General features: G+C 38.3%; 1 protein-coding gene across 1 annotated transcript in view; it reads left to right on the plus strand.

Moving 5' to 3' along the window:
- Window positions 1–22763, plus strand: part of TRPM3 (transient receptor potential cation channel subfamily M member 3) — a 265606-nt gene that overhangs the window by 212103 nt on the left and 30740 nt on the right. The window contains exons 13-20 of the mRNA XM_058827630.1: window positions 5053–5088; window positions 5227–5367; window positions 6726–6755; window positions 7798–8087; window positions 8902–9130; window positions 11660–11827; window positions 12724–12849; window positions 18860–19000. Coding sequence (XP_058683613.1) covers window positions 5053–5088; window positions 5227–5367; window positions 6726–6755; window positions 7798–8087; window positions 8902–9130; window positions 11660–11827; window positions 12724–12849; window positions 18860–19000 — 1161 coding nt within the window. The remainder of the gene's footprint in view (window positions 1–5052; window positions 5089–5226; window positions 5368–6725; window positions 6756–7797; window positions 8088–8901; window positions 9131–11659; window positions 11828–12723; window positions 12850–18859; window positions 19001–22763) is intronic.

The following is a 22763-nucleotide window of genomic DNA, read 5'->3' on the forward strand; positions in this document are numbered from 1 at the left end:
TTCTCTCCCCCAGAATCACCTTTCCAAGTCCTTCTTCAAAGGCATAGCAAATTATATGTTGAGAAACTACCTCATACTAATCTCTTTTTTCTGAGCCCCTAATTAAATATGTATTTTTAAAGGAACTCTTGAAAGAAAAGGCATCAAAATAGTCAAAGATGATCTGTACTCATGGCTGTATATGGACAGACATTAAATAAACTTTCACTATATTTGATGACATTGTTCCACGGTGAATCCTAGCTATTAGGTGATGGTTATCTCTCCATAAATTTATCTTTCTTTCTTCTGTTGATATCTAAAATCTTCAGTAATTCCAACTACATCAAATCAGTCTTACAAGCATAGGTGAGGGCTTTGAAAACTGACAGCCTGGTGTGGCTCTTTAGCACCTTCCTGAAAAAAACTGGACCTCTGGGTCTGTATTTCTCATTCTGTCAGTGAAGAGGAACTGCCAGGGTTCACAAGGAGAAGTGACAGCTCACCATAGCCCTGCCTACTGAGCAGATCCCTTACCATTCAACCAAGCCATAAATCAGTCAGAAGATCTGACAGCGGTTTAAATGAAAACACCTCCTTGGATAAAACTTCTTAATGAACACATCACCATTAGACAGATATTTCATCATGCATGAAAGACAGGTCACACTGCTGATGCTAGTTTTTTGAGTTCATGTATATTTTGATGCCAGACACCTAATCCCTCAGATTTAATTACAGCATCACAGAATATAAAGATGAAAGTGTGTAATATACCACCTTGAGACAATATCTAATCTGTATTAAATACACAGTGCATTTACATGTACATCTCAGTTCTAGAACCTGTACTATTTTAAAAGGTGTATGCTAAAAAATTATTTGCATCTTGATCATTGTGATAGAAAATGGATGTTTAAAAATCATAGAGGCAGTAATTTACTACTATATAGCTGTATAAATCAGTAGGAGGGTGTTGTGTTGTTTTGTGTTTTGTGTTATTTTGTGTTGTTTTGTTTTGTAAGACAATTTTGCCTGCTTAATAAAGCAAATAATTAGAAAAACAGAAGTCACATTATCAGATTCCATTTGTGTCAGCCTATAAACACACACATGTGCACACAAGTATATAATACAAAAATGTATTTTCCTTTTGGATTTCCAAATACTGCTGTGAAGACTTATAGTCTAGGCAGCATATTGTAAAGGTCTGGAGACACAATCTTAATGAATTTACAGTAATCAAAATGTGCATAACTTTTTCATGTATTAACAAGACATTATGTCATAATGACTCTGCCTTAGATGACCTTTCAGACTTCTCAATTCCATAGCCACATAGCAGGGCCAACCTGCCTGCATTTTTGGCCTCATGGCCATTTTGACATCTCCTGTCAAGGGTCCAGAATTTCACATTTAAGTTTAGCTTCCTTCCACAGACCACACACCCAGGCTAAGCAGAAAGCATCAGACAGTGGCTGTGCTGGACACCCTGTCTGCAAATGGAGGTTGCCCTCTACCAATTTTTTAAAAAATAAAAATCTTTCCCTGACTCAACTAGCTGATCAAGATCAGTAGAAATTAACAGATGTTGTTTTTTGGGTTTTTTTTTTTCATTTATCCAAAACATTGTAGAAAATTAACAGGTTTCAGTCCCACTTCAGGATTGTTTACACTTCCAAAGCTGGGATTTCTTTTGACTGCTACTGTACATCTGTATTTCCAAAGAACAAATTAGCAATATATAGAATTTTGACAGTGTTTTCTTTTCCTCAACACACAAACTCAGAGGCTTGATACGTGGTAACACAAAAATGCACTTGAAGTGAAATAAATACTACAACTGACCAGCTACAATTTAAACTTGAAATTTCTTCAGGAGAAGAACAGTGCATTAACACTGAACAGTTTGTCCCAGCATTAAAAGATTTGCTGATTATTAACCAGGACAACTAGCTGACCACAAAATCAAACTTTCTTCTTGGTCATTCTTGACAATCTGGACTGCACTAGAATTAGTTCATCCAAATTCTTGCTCTGCTTGGGGCAGTTCTGTCCCTCCTGCACCACTGTGCTTCATTTACAAGCTTAGCTCTTCCAGGGTGGTTCAAGCTGTCTGCTGACAGAGAAAATGCTTTGGTACATGTGTAACTCTTCTCACAAGGACGGTCAAGATGATCCAATTTTCTTTACTAGGGCGTCTCACTTTGGAAAATTAATGTTTATGAAATGTGTATTTTTGCTGTGGGTTTGGGAAGTTTTCTTTAGTGAACTGTTTAAGTATTATCTGGGAGGTTTAGATGCATCATTTATCAAACTTCTTTTACTGAAAATTTTTTATCTAAATCTTTTATGAAAAGTTAGAAATCAGAACTATATCAAGAAACTCACGCTTTATAACACATACAGCACCGTGATGCCTGTCGCTCTTTCTTAACTGCTCAAACATTTTTTTGCCACTTAGCAATATTAAAGCATTCAGTTTGAGTGAAGACTTTAACATAGATGGTGTCTGTTGAACTACAATCCTGCCTTGGAGCTGCAGCTCCCATTGCTGCTAATGCTTTCATCCTTGTTCTACTAGAGTTATCATTTTACACATCCTGGAGAGAGAAGAATATTTCTGGGGGAAAAACCAAACCAACAAACCTAGCAGAATTTAAAATTTTTATTTAATTTTTATGTTTATTTTTAATTTCATTTTTACATGTTATTTTCTTTAAAATATTCAGTATAAATGTTACCATGTCCAAATTATCTAAGCTAATACACATTCCTGCAAACCATAGTAATCCCCCCACCCATCAAATTAGACAATATTAGGAAGGAATATTAGGAAGGTTGCAAAAGGATATGCCAGAGGGAATAGCTTAAAAATGGTTGGCAGCTCAATTTTTTCCACTAAATTTGCTTGATTTTCTGTCCTTTTGAATGCCAGCTTATTGCTGGGCATGGTACACTGTGAGAACACAGCCTCCCTCTCCCTCCTGAGACTTTCCATCATGCTGCTTGTAACATGGTAGCTGGGCTGGAAATAAGATCTTCATGGCTGAAGTAGAAAAGGAGGATCTTTGCATCCATTTTTTCTCTTCTCCAGAAGCAGTTGCCTTCTGCTCTCCATTAGTGTTTCTCTGCTCTACTCCAATCATCTCCAGAGAAGCCAGACAGATATCTCCAGACATGCAGATATTTCCAGCAAGGCATGATGGTCATAAAATTGCTCCGTGTGAATTACTAACCTTCTCATGAACACATAACAAGAGCTACAGGCTCACTGTAATCTGTACTGTATATCATCATAGAACATTAGATTATTACAGTGCACTGAAAAATTTTGAAGAGCTACAATTTCTGGTCCTTCTGAAATATTGACTATATGAGATAATTTTTTTTTAGAGTAATATTCCTTTTTTTTCAAGGCTACTATTCACAGTACACAGAAGGATAACTTGTCTCTCTTTCCACCTTTATTTTGTAGTCATATCTTTTGCACAGACATACAGAACAGAGGGGGTTCTGTAAATCTGAAGGGTTTCTTAGTGAGGTCTCTAGAGCCAGGTGATCTATTCACAATTTTCTGAATTATGCCTTTTTTTCTGCTAAGGAATGCTTACTGAAACACAAACTGTCATCCAATCAACTCAGAAGCAGTGAGCTAGAGAAGGACACAAAGTTTCATTTGAGTTCATTCCCTTCCCATTAGTCCTTTCCTCCTGTAAAGGGAACAGAGTTTACCTTGTGTAGTTCCACTGGAGGGAATAGAGGAGGAGGTGTGCCCACACTGGGGTTTTGTTTCTCCATTGCCAGAGATCCCCAAGAGACTTGACCAGCACATCTGTGAGTGCAGCCCAGCCTGCAATAATTCAGCACACAAGATGTTCCATTGGGCTTACTACAACTGCAGAATAGAAATACCCCATTAACTCAGAGCAAATTCTGAGTGCAGTGAGAGACAATCAGTTACTGAAATCTTTCTTCATAGTTTTGCAACACAGAAATACTGCAGAACTCACAACCTCAGTGATGCCATTTTCAGATTTGAAAGTGAAGAGAAGGAAGATGCTTGCAAGGGAGTTCCCATAAAAAGGACAATAAGATGTAGACATGTTTGTATTTTTTTTTCAAGTTAAAAGGTACATGCTGAAGACATCATATACATATACATGTAGATATACATATGCAAATGTATATGCATATACATGTACATATCTGTTTAGCTATAGATATATAAAAATATCTAACTGAGGGCAAGGAAGGAAAAGAAATAGAAGTATGTAGGCATCTTTTCCAGGATCCTGCTAATGACCCTTGCCACAAACTCAGTTTATTTCTTGTGAGGCAATCTCTATGGCTCTGCTGGAAATTACATTACTAGATAATGTGTTTAAAGGGGCTTTTAGTAAAATATGTAAGGAACTCAGGTAGAGAATATGTAGAAAAATTGCTAGAGCTGTAGTTTTCTTCATAAACAAACCCCTAAATAATTAGCCACATATATTTTGTTTATTACAGCTTTCATACATACAGATACTTTCCTCATTCTTGGTGTGAAACTTAAGCAAGGGTGTGTATTCTTTGAACATAACTCTAAGATTGAATGCTGATAGGCTCTTCTTGCCCCTAGCAATTAGTAATAATGATAGCTCTTGTACTTGTAAGTCCTCTAGAGTTGTAACACCAATCTTACTTCCTGTCCTTCCCTTCCTGGAACGTGGGAAGGAAACACTGCAGGATAGGAAGGAGCAAGTCCCATGTGAACAAAAGATTTTGGGTGATGTCACTTCACCATGCCTTGACAGTTCAGATGAGGCAGTCCAGAGAGATGCCAGCAGAGATGTGAGATGCCAGGACAAGTTGTGGGTGAGAGCTGGTGCAGGAAAAGCGCCATCTTGCAGAACTAGAGTCCAGCAACTGTGCCTTTTCAAGTGTATCGATCCTCATGCTTTTGTTTCTGCAGTGTTGTTGCTCCTTGTTTCCCCAGCTGAAGAATATGAGTACTGTGTACTGACGTTTTCTTCTGTTACTTCCAACAAGTTCTTCACCTTCTTATTTAACTTATGTCTTCTTTCCAAGCGAGAATATCCAGGTTTCGGTTGGATCTATTTTAAGGTGAATTAATTAACCAGCATAATAATACATTCCTGCTTTTACCTACTTAATTTGTTTTATTCTAACCTAATTTTAAAGTACATTTAACAGTGTCAGTAATAAGCATTTCTTCTCCCACCATCCTTATTTTCATTGCAGGGAAACTTACCTCCTGATTATCGGATAAGTCTGATTGATATTGGGTTGGTGATAGAGTACCTGATGGGAGGAGCGTATCGCTGCAATTACACCCGAAAGCGGTTCAGAACTCTGTACCACAATTTGTTCGGGCCTAAGAGGGTAAGAAACAAGTTGGTTGCCATCCTCATGACTGTACCAGCTGGCAGGAGTTCCCATAGCTTCTTACACGGTTCCAGACTGGTGGGGTCCAGTGCACACATTATTCATTCTACAGACTCATTTCCATTATGTGCATTGCAGTTATCTCAACATAATGCATCACAAACCAGACATTGATACAAGCTATGGTTTTCATTAATTTAATGAGAAAATTATTGCATTCTGCTGCCCTGCTGAAACCAGCACATAAAACAGTCTAGTCTGACTCTAAAACCTGTAATTATGAGTATTCACAGCTTTTAAAAGACAAGTCTTTTGACCCACACCAATAATACTATAATTCTAACTCCTGAATTAGATTTGAAAATTTCTGTGCTGTTAGATGCATTTCCTGTCTCATGGCTTATCTCCTGATAGAAATCTGAAGGTTTCAGGGCAAAGAAACCCATAACTCAAACCTTGTTTTATTTTTTGGATGTGGCTCCAGCAGTCATTCGATTCATGGCAATACCACTGTTAAGTATTTTTGTGAGTTCCATGTTTGATCGGTTACACCACTGTGAATAGAAATTAAGGTCTTTCTAAAACACAAAAGCTGTTTATTGTCATCCATATTGCCATTGACCCAATCCAGCATGAACAGGATTCTGTTCAGCTCCTCCCAGTAAGATCTGTAAGTTCCTTTTTTGCCTCACATTTTTGATTTTAGCAATACGCAGCACTGAAAATATTAATAGGTGGCTATCAATACCAACAGCTCTGTGAAACACTTGCAGACAACTACCTAAAATGGGTTTATTTGTTTCCTTATGCTTTTCCTTATGACTCTTCACATTTCAAAGGAAAGACAGTGATTATAGCTGGTGGGCGAGACTTCCTTCCCATAGTCACTCCATTGAGAAAAACATTTGAGCAGTGATTTCACTTTTATTGAACACACAGCAGTTCCACAGCAGTCAATAAAAGTGTTCCAGGGCAGTGAGAAAAACACTGATGTACTCCAGAGAAATCCATTCTTGCCTTATCAGTGGTCCCTATCACTTTCTTGCTAGAACAGCCCTAAACAGGTGTAATTTGTACCTGAATCCAAATATAAATATTTTGTCATGGTTTTGGTGAAATACTATCAAATTCAAGTTGGGAATAACTACATATATGTAATTACTTGACTGGTGTGTATGTGTATATATACATAGTATTACATTATATTACATTATATAAATAGTATCTATATTTTATTGTATATTCTACATCACTCTGCATGCACATGTACATATGTATATATGTATTCACAAATAGCTGTAGTTTCTCATCACTATTCTGTGAGAAATAACATTTTTCTAACTTTTTTTGCACAGCCAAAAGCCCTGAAGCTGTTGGGAATGGAGGTAAGCAACCTGAGATGCATCTCAATGTCTTTTCCTTCTTTGACAAATATAAACTATATCCAGATAATGTTTAAATTCACTCTAATGAAAGCATGAATAGTATCTTTCATCCAGATAACTTGTTTACACAGGGGGGCAGGTCAAGAAACATTTCTTAATAAATCTCCAGGAAAGGAGGAAAAAGAGGGCTCTGCTCCAACTATGGATCTTTTTGGTTTTTTGTTTAATAATAATTAAATGAAATGTTTCAGCATGGCAGGGCAATCAGAATTTCAGTCAGATAGCATCTAACTTCAAAATATGTTCAGAGAAATGAAACACTTGCAGAGAATGATGCAGAAACCATTATACAGGCCAAAGTCATCTCAGTTTTATTGGCACTTTTGGCTACCCCAATGCTTCAAGGGGATAGGAGTATTTTCATGTTACTTTGTTTTATACAACCACTTTTTCCATCCATAGACACAGGACAGAATAGGTCAGCTCATCTGATAAAAGCAAAAGGCTAAAATGGGAAAGAAACTAAAGGCAACAGGACCAACAAAGGGATGGAGAAAGAAGGAATAAACACACAGGATAGGGGTAAAGAAGGAGGATTGCTACCTTTGTAAGGAGATAAAGGGAGAAAACACATGAATAAGCATAGAAGGAGTCTTCAGCAGATCAGAAAATTCCTTGGATATGTACCTTCTGGAGGGGGAAAGAGGCAGATGCATTACAGCAGATGTTACCTTTGCAGTGAGCTCTTAGCTTTATTTCATTGGTGGCTTTCCCAGAATGGTTCTGGATATTGTGTGATATTGTACTCTCTGTTGTTAGTGAGAAAGAGTGATTCAGAGTGACTGTTAGCTATCTTCTTAATTACAGTGCACACACCAATAACTTTTTTATTTTTTACCTATGTTATATATTTTGTCAAAAAAATAATGAATGGGCTGCCTGCAGAAAATGTGTTTGACATCTTAGGTATTGATTTCAATGAATTATGTGAATTGATTCAGTTCCTTCACTGACAAAAAAAAATTCTCTACAATTTTCATAGGATGATGTCCCTTTGCGTCGAGGGAGAAAACCAACAAAGAAGAAAGAAGAAGAAGTTGATATTGATATGGATGACCCTGAGATCAATCACTTTCCCTTCCCATTCCATGAGCTGATGGTGTGGGCTGTGCTGATGAAACGTCAGAAGATGGCCCTCTTCTTTTGGCAGCATGGGGAAGAGGCTATGGCTAAAGCACTGGTGGCCTGCAAACTCTGCAAAGCCATGGCCCATGAAGCATCAGAAAATGACATGGTGGATGACATTTCCCAAGAGCTGAACCACAATTCTAGGTGAATTTCCTTTCATGTACACTTTCCTGAGGGAGAAAAGGAAAAAAAAAAAAAATATATATATATTTTAACTTGTAGGGGAAGTGCAGTCCCTTTAGAGAAAATCTAAATGGCTTTTAAGCAGTCTGTCTCCCAGAGTACCAAAGTTGTTAGCAATGTAACTTCTGAAATGAAAAGATGTCAAGAAGAGAGTGAAATATCTATACTGTCTATGTGTTCTCCCTGAGGCCTCAAGAGTCAGACTGCAACATTTCTCTGTGCTTTTTCAGGATACTCTGTACATTCCCAGCAGAACAGTTATTGAAATCCCCATATCCCCATCAGCATCGTATTCAGGCAGAAGTGTTAATTAACCAAGAGGTCAATTATGATTAGATGAGCAAGGCAAGATACTAGATTCCATAAGAATCTTTCCTGATGTTAAAATTTCAGAAATATAGGATTTTGGAAAGGATCGTGGACACTTATTCTAGGATGCTTGACCATGAAGCCATGGGCAAACAACAGAGAAGCAATCCCTTAAACTACAGATAACCAGAGGATTTCAGTTAGAAAATGTCAGGGAGGTGGGCAGGGAGGTGGGAGCAGACAGCTGGTATGTGTGGGTGCTCATCACTGCTAAGCTGGGGCACTTATTTATATGCCTAACATTAGCCACTCACATTTGAAAATGTGGGTTTCCACGTAGAGTCAACATCACGATTTGCATGATGGAAGGTGGTGTGCCCCTTGCAGAGGCTGGCAGTTGCAGAGAGGTGTTTTGAGCACAAGACTGAGTGTGCTACCAGGAATGAACGGTGTCCCTCTGTTGCAGGGACTTCGGCCAGCTGGCGGTCGAGCTGTTGGACCAGTCGTACAAGCAGGACGAGCAACTGGCCATGAAACTGCTGACCTATGAGCTGAAGAACTGGAGCAACGCCACATGCCTGCAGCTTGCAGTGGCAGCCAAGCACAGGGACTTCATCGCCCACACTTGCAGCCAGATGCTGCTCACTGACATGTGGATGGGTCGTCTCCGAATGCGAAAAAATTCTGGCCTAAAGGTCATTCCTGTTTTAAAATAAAATTAGCGTTCAGGGAATTCTAATAGATGGTGACAGGGTTCACAATAAATCAGTAATAAGTGTCTAAAGTAATTGTACTTCAGATGTCTATTTGCAGTTACATTAAGCGGGGTATATTCTTCCTGTATTGAGTTTTCCAGCTGGGGCTTATCATAAGCCTAAATTCAAAGACAGAGCTTAGATTTTTTCATTCCCTTTCTTAAAGTCCCCTCTGGCAGCATTTATCAGAATAAGAATTGAGCTAGGAGGTTAGTGTGTCACCTTGCCTGTATACTTGATGAGTTAGTCAAGAGTTTTAAAGACAAATAAAGGAAAAGGGAGAAGTGAGTTAACTGCTAGTGAAAGGTGCTGATCTGATAGCCTTCCCCAAAACAGGCAAAGTAAGCAGCACAAATTTCCTTGCAAACTCTTGCAAGTCTTCCTGATGGCCTCTGAAGGAACTCCTTTAGAGGGTCTAAAGGATAATTCAGTTTTCAAAGCTGTTAAAGCTTTACTTCCACAGCTGACAAAACTGCTAACAGTGCAAAGTGGATTCTGAGATGAATTTGAGTCCATGGCAAGTTTCACCAAAGCAGTCACCAGTCAGAACATACCCAGGAATTGCCTCTTCCTCCCCAATCACCAAGAAATATTTTCAGTAAAGGGATTCTCTCTACTGCACTAAATGCCTGTGTGAAAATTGGTAATTACTCAGATGTGTTGCCGTGTGAAAATATGTTCAGTAATGGCAAGAATGCTTAGGAGTACGTGCATTGCTTCCAGACTGGCTCTTAATCCAGTGGCAGTGGTGAATGAGAACAAGTGGCTGATAGCATTCTTGTGCAGGACCTGTGCATACATGTTGTCCTGCTATAGATAGAAAACATTCTCACATCTGGAGACAATCCTATCACCTATTTCCTGAACTCACAGGCCTATTATCCTTCAGTGGAACAGCTGCTTTGTTCACTGTTTGGCTTTGCAGATATTCAGCCTAGGTACATGGAGGACAGTGCAGCAACTGATTTCCTACTACATGCATTCCACTTTTCAGTACACATTTCTTAAGCCCTAAAATAGACCTTTATTTCATAATGCATAACTGAAGGTTACAGGCTCTGTTTCCTTTCAGCTTCTTGTAACACTAGGGCTTCACAAGGATCCTTTACTCAGTTTCTAGTCTGTATTTTATTCCACTGAAGCTCATTAGCAGAACTTGTTTAAAGCTAAAGCAGGCTACAAGCTACATGAGACAGCATGATAAAGAAATAAATTTGCAAGCATGAGTCATGGGTTATTTCCCAAGAACAGTTTTTTTCCCTTTGAAACTGACAAATGGTAGGAAGATTGAATATGATTCTTTAGATCCTTGCTGGGAATGTATGGCACCAATGGAAGGGCTAGGGGCAGCTGTTAATCCTGCCTGCTCTTAAAAATAGCCTTTCTGTAAAGCCAGGTCTGTCTGTAAGCCCCTCTCCCTGAACTCATCATTTGGTGAGTGCAGGAGCAGTGCAGGGATCTTTCTCAAGGTTGGGTACAGCATTCACATACACCAACTGCTCCTCGTTGTGCTCTTTGGTTTCAGCAGCACACAGGCTCTCTGCTGATATGATGAGCACAGGCACCCTCCCTAACCTGCCAAGAAGGTTAATTATCTGGTTTCACTCTCATTCAGGGAGAGATTTGTAAGAAAATCATTCTCCATCAAATTGCAGCATAACCAGAAAAAGTTACTGTGCTTGTGAATACAGACTTTGTTTTGTATTACTTTGATATTTACTAAGTTGTACTAATGTTTTAACCCAAGCATTGTTCATTACTTATATATCCCAACAAGGTAATTTTAGTGGTTTCTACACTCCTGCATCTAAGCAAGAGAAGGCAGAAAACAAAGAACTGGCATTAACATGGCCATTACACAGCTGCCTGATTACTGAAACAAAAGCTAAGGGGACTGCATATCTATGCACATCAGGATTTTTTTTTTGGTGGCTTTGCCTTATCTTCTCAGATCCACACATAGTTACACTTCTTTGACTACCAGTGGGCATATTAAGCATGGACTCAAAGAGCTATTAACCCTCTCTGTAGAAATAAATATTCTCTATATGTCATTTATACTGATACTTTGTGTTATGTAAAATGAAGACATTTGTGGCTCTGTACACCCATGTGGTCCCACCTACGCTTATATATATTTTGTAAATATATTTACAAAATATATTTATATATACCTTATATATTTTGTAAATATATTCTAGTATGTAGCACTACACATCTGGTGATGTACAAGCAGATAAAACATTCAAGAGCATTCACAACAACACTAGTAGGAATTACATGCTTTGATCCAGTACTCTGCTAACATTAGCCCAATGAGAAATACTTAAATGTCATAGAAACTCACATGCACATGTATCATTCTTTTCCTGAATCTCCCAAGGGAGTTGTTCCATTTAATGCGAAGTAAACATTATGACCATAATCTGTTTTCTGTGATGATTATTGTTATCATTATTATTGCTTTAGGTAATTCTAGGAATTCTACTTCCTCCTTCAATCCTCAGCTTGGAGTTCAAGAACAAAGATGATATGCCCTACATGACCCAAGCCAATGAGATCCATCTTCAAGAAAAGGATCCAGAGGAACCAGAGAAGCCAGTGAAAGAAAAAGATGAGGAAGACATGGAGCTCACTGTAAGTGTTCACAATAAATCATCAGCCTCAAGTGCTGTCAATTTGTTATTCCTACCTCTGTAGGCATTGCAGAACATCTGATGGCTAAATATGGCACATGATAGGATACCACTCTTCACACTCCCCTCTCCTCCGTGGGACTCAAGCCACACAAGTTGACATCATTTTGTCTCCATCCTGCAGCAGGAGATGCTGTGCTTTAATATCCTCATATTTTGACTCAGTTTGATGCTACATTGTCTGAACTAAGTGAATTAGATTTTAGAAGAACTAAGTCATGATAAATGACCACTGGTGGAAAAGGGCTTATCTTTGGTTGGAAACACCCAAAGATTCATGGCAGCCAGAGATTTTTCTTTTTATTTTAGTTGACTTCACTAGAGAGTAAGCAAGTGTGCAAACAGGCCAGAAAAAAATACAAAAAATTACTCTAAAATTCTTTTTGTATTTGTGGTCATTGCCTTTAACACAAACACACATCCAGTTTTTAATCTACTGAAGACATTAGCAAGCAGCTAGACAGCTCCACTTCTACAACTCAATGGAACTGTGCAAGGAGGGACTTGTCAGCATTAGTAACATAGCCTTTGAGGAATAATTTACACCACAAACAGTCAGACAGTTAAAGCTCTGAAAACTACACAAGTCACTTACCTCCTGTCTCTTGTTCTCACACTTTTAAGTTTGGGCAGTTATCATACAGGCTAGTACATCTGCTTTAGTCTAGTTTGGTTTGGATTTGTTTGGGTTTGATTTTGGTGTCTTTGAAAGGCTTAAAACTCAGCCCCAGTTGGTCAGGATAGAAGCATAGACATAAAAGGGATTTGCCTGGTTAAGTTAAAAAACAAAAACAAAAACAAAAACAAAAACAAAAAAACCCAGACTGTTTCCCACAGGCAAACAGCAGGAGCTGCCCACAGGACCCCGACTGCAGGCAGGCAGAAGGACCTGCCTACAGGACCCAATATGCAGGCAAGCCGAAGGAGCAGCCCACAAGACTCACCTACAGGACCCGTTTGCAGGCAAGAACCTGGCTGTTGGGAAGGACCAGAAGCCAGAATAGCAGCAGTGGGGCATTCTCTGCTCATTAGCTATTGATTGCAATTTACTAACCCTTGGCTTCTGATCCCCTTATGGAGTGCCTATTCAAATCAAAGTTCTTTGCAAGCTGCCTTTTACCTGGCAATGGGGAGAAATTTGGGGAAGATGTGTTTTCCATCTCACTGTAGTTATCCCAGCTCCTGGTTTCTTGTCTTCAATACTGTTTCCTTTTCCCCTTCTGACTACTCCTGCTGCAAGTAAGTGATGTGTGCAGTGGATCCACTATTCCAGATGAACCTTAGTTGTTCCCCCTCTTCTCCCTTCCATGTGCTGACAGTCCTATTGCTCTGTTCCGTCGTTGACTCTTCCCTTAATTGCTTCAAATTCATTGTATCACTCTAGTGAAGTTTCAGGCTCTCGAAACTTTTCTATAAAATAACATTTCTTCCTGTGGAGTCCAGCAAGTTTAGAAACAGTATCTTTGGTACAGAGTACATCTATACTATACTGTTGAATTTTAACACACCTGTTTCACACAGGTGCCCCTCAGTGGTGAGGAGAGGCAAATTGGTAGCAGAGAGATCTTTTCATGTCTCTGGTTAGACACCACAGCCAGTTACATTTAATCACCTGACATATTTTAAATATAAGAAAATACTTTCGACTGAAGTTTCATGTTGTTCCAGCCAGTCAAATGGTCTGGCATAAAGGTCAGGTTTCTTTTCCACTGATCAGAGAATGCCTCAAAGATGTTTCGGGAAGTGCCTTTGTGAAGTTTCCCCTTAGGCCCTTTAGTATATTAATGATACCTCATAAATATTTCAATAAGATTAATAATTTATTGTGCTGGGATATCATAAATTTTTAATCCATTGTTGAACTTTGAATCAATAGATCAGTCACTCACCTAACCTGAGCTTTGTTCAGCATAAAGATTAACAAACAAAAGTGATGTTAAAAAATCATTTTTATCTCAAAATTCCTTTTATGGCAAATAATATATAATTGAAATAATCTTCCTGATTCTCCTTCTAATCATTCCAAATGAATACTTCTCAAGTGTCTGTATGCATCATGTTACACCCATATTCTCTGCTAAAATGAAGATAAAGAGGTCTTGTCTAGGCAAGGTCTGCTCATTGATTTCCTGTGTGTCTTGCACTGCAAAACCCAGGTGACTAAAGACAGGCCAAGGAATCAGTTTCTTTTTCTGTACTGCTGTTATGTAGAGTGTGTGACAGTACAGGACCACAGTCATCTTTTCCCTATTTTACACCTCATTTGCACAGAATAATATGATCAGCAGACTACAGCAACAGTGAAGTTAAGTCTCCACATGGGTGCACCTGCATGCAAGTATGTATTTGCTTTATGCTCCTCTTCAAGGGCCTGGTGGGTAACTGAACATATGGATATACTATGAAGATGTGTTTATTCACTGTAAAATACTTGCTATTCACACCTGCTTTTAACTTTATAACAGATACATGTGAGTGATAGGCCCACATTTCTTTAACACCTAGATGCTAAGGAACAGGCTTGTGGCAGCTACTCACAAAAACGCATTTGAATACTGCTCTCATCAGTGCTCCTCAGCACCAAGAAATTTACCACAATTTATATATGGATCTGACAGTCATTAATCCTGAATAGTAAACAGAGAGGAGTAGAAGGACATTAAAGTGTAAAGGCCAGAGATATTTTCTATTTGTACAGCATCTTAATCAAGGCCTTAATTGCTGAAATTCAGGTCAGTTAGAAACCCCAGAAGTCTACCTTCCTCCCAGAACAACCCTGATTCTGGAAGCCATAACTAGGAGCATGCTTAACCTTATTCAGTGCCTTATTGTTTGGGTATTAGAGCTCCTTGGTAAATGGTTTTATTTCAGAACATGGAATAACTCATCTAAGTCCTTTAAAAAGTGTCTCTTTTGTTCTTGTGTTCATTTTGCTGTTTTTCCACAACGAATAGGAAGTTTAGACTTCCATGAGCATCATTGAGTTAGTCTGAGAACTTTTCAGCGGCAGCAAAGCTAGTTCTGTTGGCCTCTGGGATCACATTAGTTCATCTGCAGTGTGTGTACTTAGCCTCTTCTCAATGGCAAGAAGTAATCCAATACTAATCATATTACTAAAAATACAGTTCTTAACACAGGAAAGTCTGAAGATCCATGTCCCATTGCCCCTGGCCCAACTCACCCTTCCCAGTGGAAGAGGACTCTCACAGCATCTCCCCTGCCAGCAACAAGGCACCCCTTAAGCTCGTCTGGAAAACAGAACTGGGAGACACTGCTGATGGTCTCTAGGCAGAAGTGCTGACCCTCTCCATGAGGAGAGGTTCTCTCTTCCTCCAAGGAGTTTGGAAACCCTCCATACCACCACACATGTGCCCTGGCATGGTCTGTATTCTTTCCCCTGCTCAGCAGACAGGACGACTGAGCTCCTGGCGTTCCTGTGTGCTCACTGTAACCACCAAGCATGTGAAAAATCTGGTTTTGCACATCTGTAAATCAAAGACATTAGAACATTTTCCTACCAGTGTTTCAGGGCAGAGCACAGTAATCCTAGGACAACTACCATGGTCCTTTGACACACGGTGTAGGATCCAGCAGGGTATGCTGAGGAAGGTGGCTCCGCACAGCAATGTATCATTTCTGCACCAATTCTCTGTGAACCGGGCCAAGGCCCTATGTAGCCCTATGTAGATTTCACTCAGGATGAAACTGGAAGGGCCTGTATTCATTCCAGAAAGAATGAAATTCCTGTTATTTAAATATAAAACACATAAACATGGTATAGGATTGTATTAATGCAAAAAATGTACAACCCAAAACTTCCACTGATAGTTCATTATCAGTAAACAGTCCTCAATTACATAAAACAAAATCTGACCCAACAACAATAACAACAAAAACCAGATTAATAAAATCTCCATGTTAAAACTATGCAAACATCAATCCCTTCAGGCTAAATTGATGCAGTTGTACTGTACTTCACAATGAGGTTGAGCTGCTGTCGAGCTTACCTTGCATGACTCATGGTGAATCATGGACAAAATCATGTATTAGAGAAAGAGATGCCACCCACACAGAGCAGTATGTTGAGTTGTTCCCACCCCTACTGCATCCCACTCCAAGGAAAACATTTGTTCACATTTGGCACTGCAATTATTCTGTTAACACAGTTACTTAGGTTATTTCTGAATATCTCTAATGGGGAAGCTTCTCAGTTTGTTAATACTGAGGTATAATTAACAGTCAGGAACATCAGGTCAAACCTAATCCCAAGCCATCTCAGAGAAATTCCCCATCTGTAGCATGGGGGAGGGGAGAAGGTAGTATAATAGGATAGAATTAATTCAAAAATAATTATAACAAGATACAATTATGGCATTGTTATCAAGAATAAAGCAGTACCAAACAGAAAATCAGAATTCATAAGCTAAAGTATAAATCCAGATATTTAAAGAGCATTATCATAAAAACATCAGCAAGTCACTGATTTAATTGAGAATTAAGTCTGACTCAGAATTTGTAAAATTTACAAGTGAAGGATTTGAACTCTGTAAAATAATCCCTTTCATTAAAGCACGGCATTGCCCATTTGTTAAAGCAGACAGCATTCATTTTCACTCTGCTGCAAAATTTCTGAGCACCAGAGGACAGCAGAGACAAAGCCTTGGGAAAAGCTACGGAAAACTCTGTAGCTCCAGATGGTAGTTCTCCCTGAACAGCATCAGTAAGTAGAGAGAAGCAAACAAATTACTACCTTTTTGGGCTATAGTGTTCCCAAAGCATTCAGATCATATTCAAATGTTTTTTCCCAAAAAAAACAAGAAACAAACAAAACAAACAAACAAACAAAAAAAACAAAAAAAAAAACACCCACAAAAAAACAACCAATCAATTATACAGATCAAAGGATCACTTTGATTTTGTGGAGTTCAGGTAATGATATCTTCTGTGGAGGTTGTGTAACTTCTGTTACTGTAGTTATATTCAGTAGGTCTCATAACCATAAAAACCCTTCTCTGCTTAACAGTCACTTTGTCTTTTTCCTTTTTTATAAAAGTCTTGATGGACTTTCAAGGTGTTTTACTTGCTCTGTGAGAGCCAACAGGAGGTACATTTAAATTTTTAATGGGTAATATTTTATCTGTATGTATGGAAATTAAATTAAAAATCTTCAGCTGTTCTTCCATTAAAGCTAAAAGAAATAGGTTAACTTGGGCAAAGTAGGCTTTAGTTTTTGAGACAGTCCCAGGAGGTTATTTTCAGTGCAGTATTCTTCTGTCCTGAATATTTTTTGAATTTTATTGAAAATACGCACAGCAAGATCTGTGTGTTGTCAGATTCAAAAATATAAGGGTGCGCAAGGAAAGTAATAACATTAGAGGAAAAATTGACTGTATAAATTAAATTAAAGAGAAAGAGCCATATGGACCAAGCATAGTCCTAATAATGTTACAAATATCTACACTGACTGAAAAAAGTTGACCATTGCAAATTACTATTTCACAGAAAAAAGACCTGTGAATAGCTCCACATTAGGCTGGAAAAAGGAAGATAAGGTTAGATTGTGATTCCTACTTTTAAATACGTGAGGAGTGCATCACCAGTTCCTGCAGGGCTCTAGAACCTGATCAGATAGCTCACCTGAAGCAATTAGTTAAGTATGTGCTGTACATCCTGTTGAGTTGGAGAGCACAGATACAGAGAGACACTAGAAGGACCTTTTTATGGAAAGACCATATTCCTGGCATCTAATTGTTCCCTTAGTTTTCCACCATTTAAGTTGCAGATGAGGGCATTGCTATCTTCACAGGTAGTGAAAGTTTGCTTCAGTTAACATAAAAGCACAAGGGTTCCTTCATCTATTTCTAGAAAAGTATGATGGAAGCATTGAAGCAAATGCATCATCATGCAGTCCCTGCATACTTAGGTATGTCTCAATTCTTGCAAATATTTCATGTGCAGGGTGCTGCATTCCACAGGTGCATCCACACACTAAATAGTAAGAACTTGCAATGGGCACAGTGAGCTAAAATCCAGTCTTAGTCTACTGTTCACTAAATAATTGCTTCAGAATAAACATTTAATAGGTCATGTTACACTTCAAATAAAGAGGAGCTCCTTTTAAGCACTAAGTTCAGTGGTTGTAGTTTAGTCCTTCCACTTGTCTGCACCTGATAATGAAAATTAAGGGTAAACAAACAAAATACTACCTTCTTTTGACTGTTAGGTTTGCACTCATAGCAGAGAACTTCTTATGTAAGTGTTCCTTGAGCTTGGTGTAGCTTCTCAGTGGGTCTGAATTGCAGTGGTAACCGTGAGATCAAGCCTAGCAAAGGCAATGCGTGAGCAGTCTGGAACTTCACTATGGAAGAAGCTGCAATCATGTACATGGATATTTCAATCCAAGGTCTTTCTGCTGCAGTGAGCTTTGCTAGTATGTCCTCTTGCATCCATGTAAGCTTCACTGTGGGATCATGGCCTGAAACAGGTCCAGTGATTAACTTTAAAAGTGCCACTGTCTTCTTTGCTTCTAGTTCAGTGACTACCAACTCATCTTTTCCCTTGTTGTTCCCTCTCAATCTCCACCTTATGAACTTCTCTTTGTTTAAAACCAAAATTTACCTGTTTCCTGTCTGCATCTGTTTATTGTATAGAAGTACACCACAAAATGCTGTTGTCAGGTGAAAGTGGTTTTGTCCATACAACAAAGAGGAGAAGTATTCTCCACATCTTAATTTTTTTGTTCACCGGTCAGTCCCAAGCTGAGGGTTGAGGCTAAAGCTATAGCTTTCCACTTTCAAAGTATTAAACAGAAGCCTTCCTGCAAAAAAGATAATTTGAAAGCAAACCATTTTATGCCTAGCTATGATCACCTGGTTTTATCTAGAGATCAAGAACAGTTTCCTATTGACATTTCAAAAAACAGTGTCATTTTTCTTTCATAAAGAAAGAAACTCCAATATATCATTTCTTGTAGGCAATGCTGGGACGGGGAAATGGAGAGTCTTCAAGAAAGAAAGAGGATGAAGAAGTTCAGAGCAGACACAGGATGATCCCTATTGGAAGAAAGATTTACGAATTCTACAATGCTCCCATTGTGAAGTTTTGGTTTTACACCGTAAGAAATATTTACTGTTACATCAATAATGCTTGTACAAATACTGAAATTTGACTAAGGTCATCTTTTGTGTTTCACTGATGTCTACACTTATATGTATTGGAGGGCTTACACATAAACAGTTAAATAAAAACACTTAGTGAAAGTCTGCTAGCATTGCAAGCCTTTCCATGACTTTTAAAGTCTACCATTTTGTTCAGGGTAAAATTTGAATTATCTGTATGTTTTTATTTAAATAAAAAGGGGAAGTTTGCTGTAGTGCTCCCAAGGAATTCCCTATAGGAGAATTCAAAATAAGATTGTTTCCAATAGTAAGCCCAGTAGTTTGAGTCAAAATATTAATTATCTAATAACTGAAGAAAAAAAGAGAGAGCACTTCTTCCCTTGGAATATTTTTTTTTTTTTCTGTTTTGACCAGTCTGTGGTGTGTCTCTAAGAGAAGATGTACATGTAAGTACCCACAAGATATCAGAGACATGATTGACAGCCAATGTACATTTTTCAGGGACAATTTAGGTTAAACCAGTATATTCCCCCTGTGTTAGAAAGAAATGGACCTTCCAGAAGGAGTAGAAAAAAAATTATGTCATGTATTTCATCTGCAGTAAAACAGTACCAAAAACTTCCCAGAGCTTTCTCACAGCTAAATTAATAACTGCTACATTAAAGTTACTATGTGAATGAAAAGCTTTTTGACAATTAGTCATCAAGAGTAGATATTAATTATTCATTATCAAGCTGGAAGCAGAGATTAGAAAGGATGCCATTAAGTTCTCTTCTATATCAGGTGCTATCTGATATTTTTATTCAAATCTTGGATGATGGAGTAGAGATTAGTTATTGTTTTAATTATTATTAGTTATTTTGCAAATTGCACTAGAATGTAGAAGGATAAGACGAAAAAGATCATGGAAAATAATCCTTTCAGCCTTTTTGGCTGGAGTGCTCCACCCCAGTTCAGCTTATGCATCATGTGATGAGTGTGGACTAGTTTGAAAGACCACAAAAAAGACAAATGTTTCAAGAGGTTTGTAAAGCTTGACTTAAGGGGAGAGTTTAAGGAAGTGAGAATGATTTCTCTGTTAAAAAAAAAAAAAAAAAGAAAAAGGTCTGCAGAAGGAATGTAAGAGTTTTCAAATATATGTACCTCTGAATCCTTGCTGAATAGGACAAAAAATAACACCCAGACAGTTCTAGTTAAGAACCTGTGAAACAGTTTCTAGCTGCTGTAATAAGTACTGTCATGAACTATGTGAGGACATGCTGGATTTTCCATTATTAGTGATTTCTAAATTATTTTATCAAGACATGTGTCCATTATGGTACACTGGAATTAATCCTGCCTCAACCCAATGGAATTGGTTAGATGGTTTCAGGTGTTTTTTCCCTGTCATATTTTCCATCATTCTGCTAAGAGCACAGCAAATCACAAAGAATGGATCCTTCTGCAAGTGACTTCTTATAAGAAAAATTGCCTTGCAGATGTTGGGAACAACTCACATCGATCGAGTCTTTACTGTGATGGACCCTGTAGACTAACAGGTAGTTTAACATCTTGGAGTAACTTATTGCTCAGCTCGTTGGCCACCATGCATTAATCAAGCCCACAAGTCCAGAAGCTACTCATCAGCAGCCTAGTCTCATTATCAATTGCAGTGTGTATTATGCACAAACAGAAAAGTCTTTACACTGCAAATGGAAAGAAGCATCCTAGTTTTCCCTATTAGTTCAATATTTAAATGGGAGGGAGAAATCAATATTGCATTTCCATTTAGACTTGTTCCTACAGTTTTATGTCCTTAGGCAGGTCTCAATCAAGGTCATTGGATCTTGGATACACTGAACCTGGAGAGCAAGTTAGGGTGGATTCTGGCTGACATGCTTGACCTGCTGTGTAAACTGAGAACTCCAGGAGACTAAAAGCAAAAGGAGTTTCAGAGAAGGGTTAAAATTGCACAGCCTATCACAATTTTGCAAATACACAGGCGCAAATATTATTCATGGATTTCAAAAGAAATCATTTGAATTTTACATTCCACTGTCCAAAGTACATGTAAAAGGTCCTATGGCTATTGCATACCACTTAAAACAATTTGAATATTCTGCAGTTACCTATCTCCATTACTATATAGCTGTATTCACCTTCATTCTTCAAATACACAAGAGTGAGTTAAATGAGGTATTTGAGTAAATAACATTTGTCTCAGCAGACACTAGACAGCTTTTTCTCAACAAAAATCCCAGAAAAAAACCAAACAAAAAAAACCCAAAACCCAACACAACCCAACAAGCAACTCCTCACCAACTTTAGCCTTTCTCTCTAGGCACACAGCAATTTCAAAAGTCAACTGCTCTGTTCTGTTTCGTTGCATTGGAAACCATGATGCAAATGTTTCATCCCACAGATTGCGTGAGCAGAGGAGGATGATCTTCTCCTACTGTTGACTACTCCCACTGTCCTAATGTCAAAAAACACTTGCAACAGTGTTAAAATAGTAAAATAAAAAGTAGACCTTTATTGGAAGCTTTTGGGTATCCTGGTGGCAATGTGCTCACATGGCATCAGATTTCTTCATTTAATTTTTATAAGATTTACAAAGTAGCATATCTAACAAATATTGTCCAATTAGAAGAGTAGTTAGTTAGGATACTTTCCCTGGATACTGGCCCACTGGAATTGGTCCAGGGCTTCTTTGCCCCATTTCATGTTGTGTCTCCTCAGATTCTGATTTGGGAAACAGAAGCCTGCTCCTTGTCAGGCTTCCTCTTAAGAATAAGACTAAACAGTATTTCAGGAATGTGTTAGAAGGTTAACTTACTACTCTAAAATCTAAGAGAAAGGGTAGCAAAAATACTAGGAACTATATATAACTATTTAATAGTAGCCTGAAAAGCTACAAATATATGAAAAATACATAAAAAGGAGAATCTTTTAGCATCACTACCACTAATAGCATTAGCTGAGATATTAGCAGGAAGTTTCTATCTCTTCTGAAGAAGAAAGCTGCAGAGTAATTGAGCTCCAAGTAAAAGTCATCTTCTAAACATCAAAAAGCATTGCCCTAAGTTTTGCATTTTGGGACCACTTCAGTTTATGATTATTTAATTATTGCAATCAATCAGAAAAGAGGAGAGTGATCTCCTTGAAGCATTAACCTGTTGGTACAATTTCCAGGTTTCTCCTTGACCACGATGAGTATTCCAGTATTTTCTACAGAATGGGACTGCATCCATAGAAGGGCCAGGTGAAATCCACCCTTGAAACTTCTTAATAGGCACTTCTTTCTTTAGTTTCCTCCTGTACTGCCCTCAAAGGTGACAATGTCAGCTCCTAGCTCTTTGTCAAGCCAGGCAAAAACAAGAAAAAACAGGGTTCAGCTACTTCTGTAGTAGCACTTTTAAAGAACCTTGAGTACCAGCATTAACAGCTAAACTGAAGTCTGACCACAGTGTTGGATCAGTGTAGCCTCCTGGAAGGTGAAAGCAAGTTAGAAGTGTGGGGAGGGAGAAGGAGGGTGTCATTCACTATCTGAAGGACTTGTTTCTTGGGTTAAAGTAGAGAGATTTCAGTATAATTTTACTGACAAATCAAGATTCTTTTGTCAAGCAAAAATGTTTTACAATTTTGAGTAAGTTTGAATTGATATCAAGAAATCCACCAAAACCAAAACCAGAAAAGCCAGCATTTCAAAAGAAAACCAGAAAGGAGCTAGTTACAGTTAGATTCTTGCAATTTCTGTCACCTTTATAACCTCAGTGTCCT

This window comes from Poecile atricapillus, chromosome Z (genome assembly GCF_030490865.1).
Source record: "Poecile atricapillus isolate bPoeAtr1 chromosome Z, bPoeAtr1.hap1, whole genome shotgun sequence".
NCBI lineage: Eukaryota > Metazoa > Chordata > Aves > Passeriformes > Paridae > Poecile > Poecile atricapillus.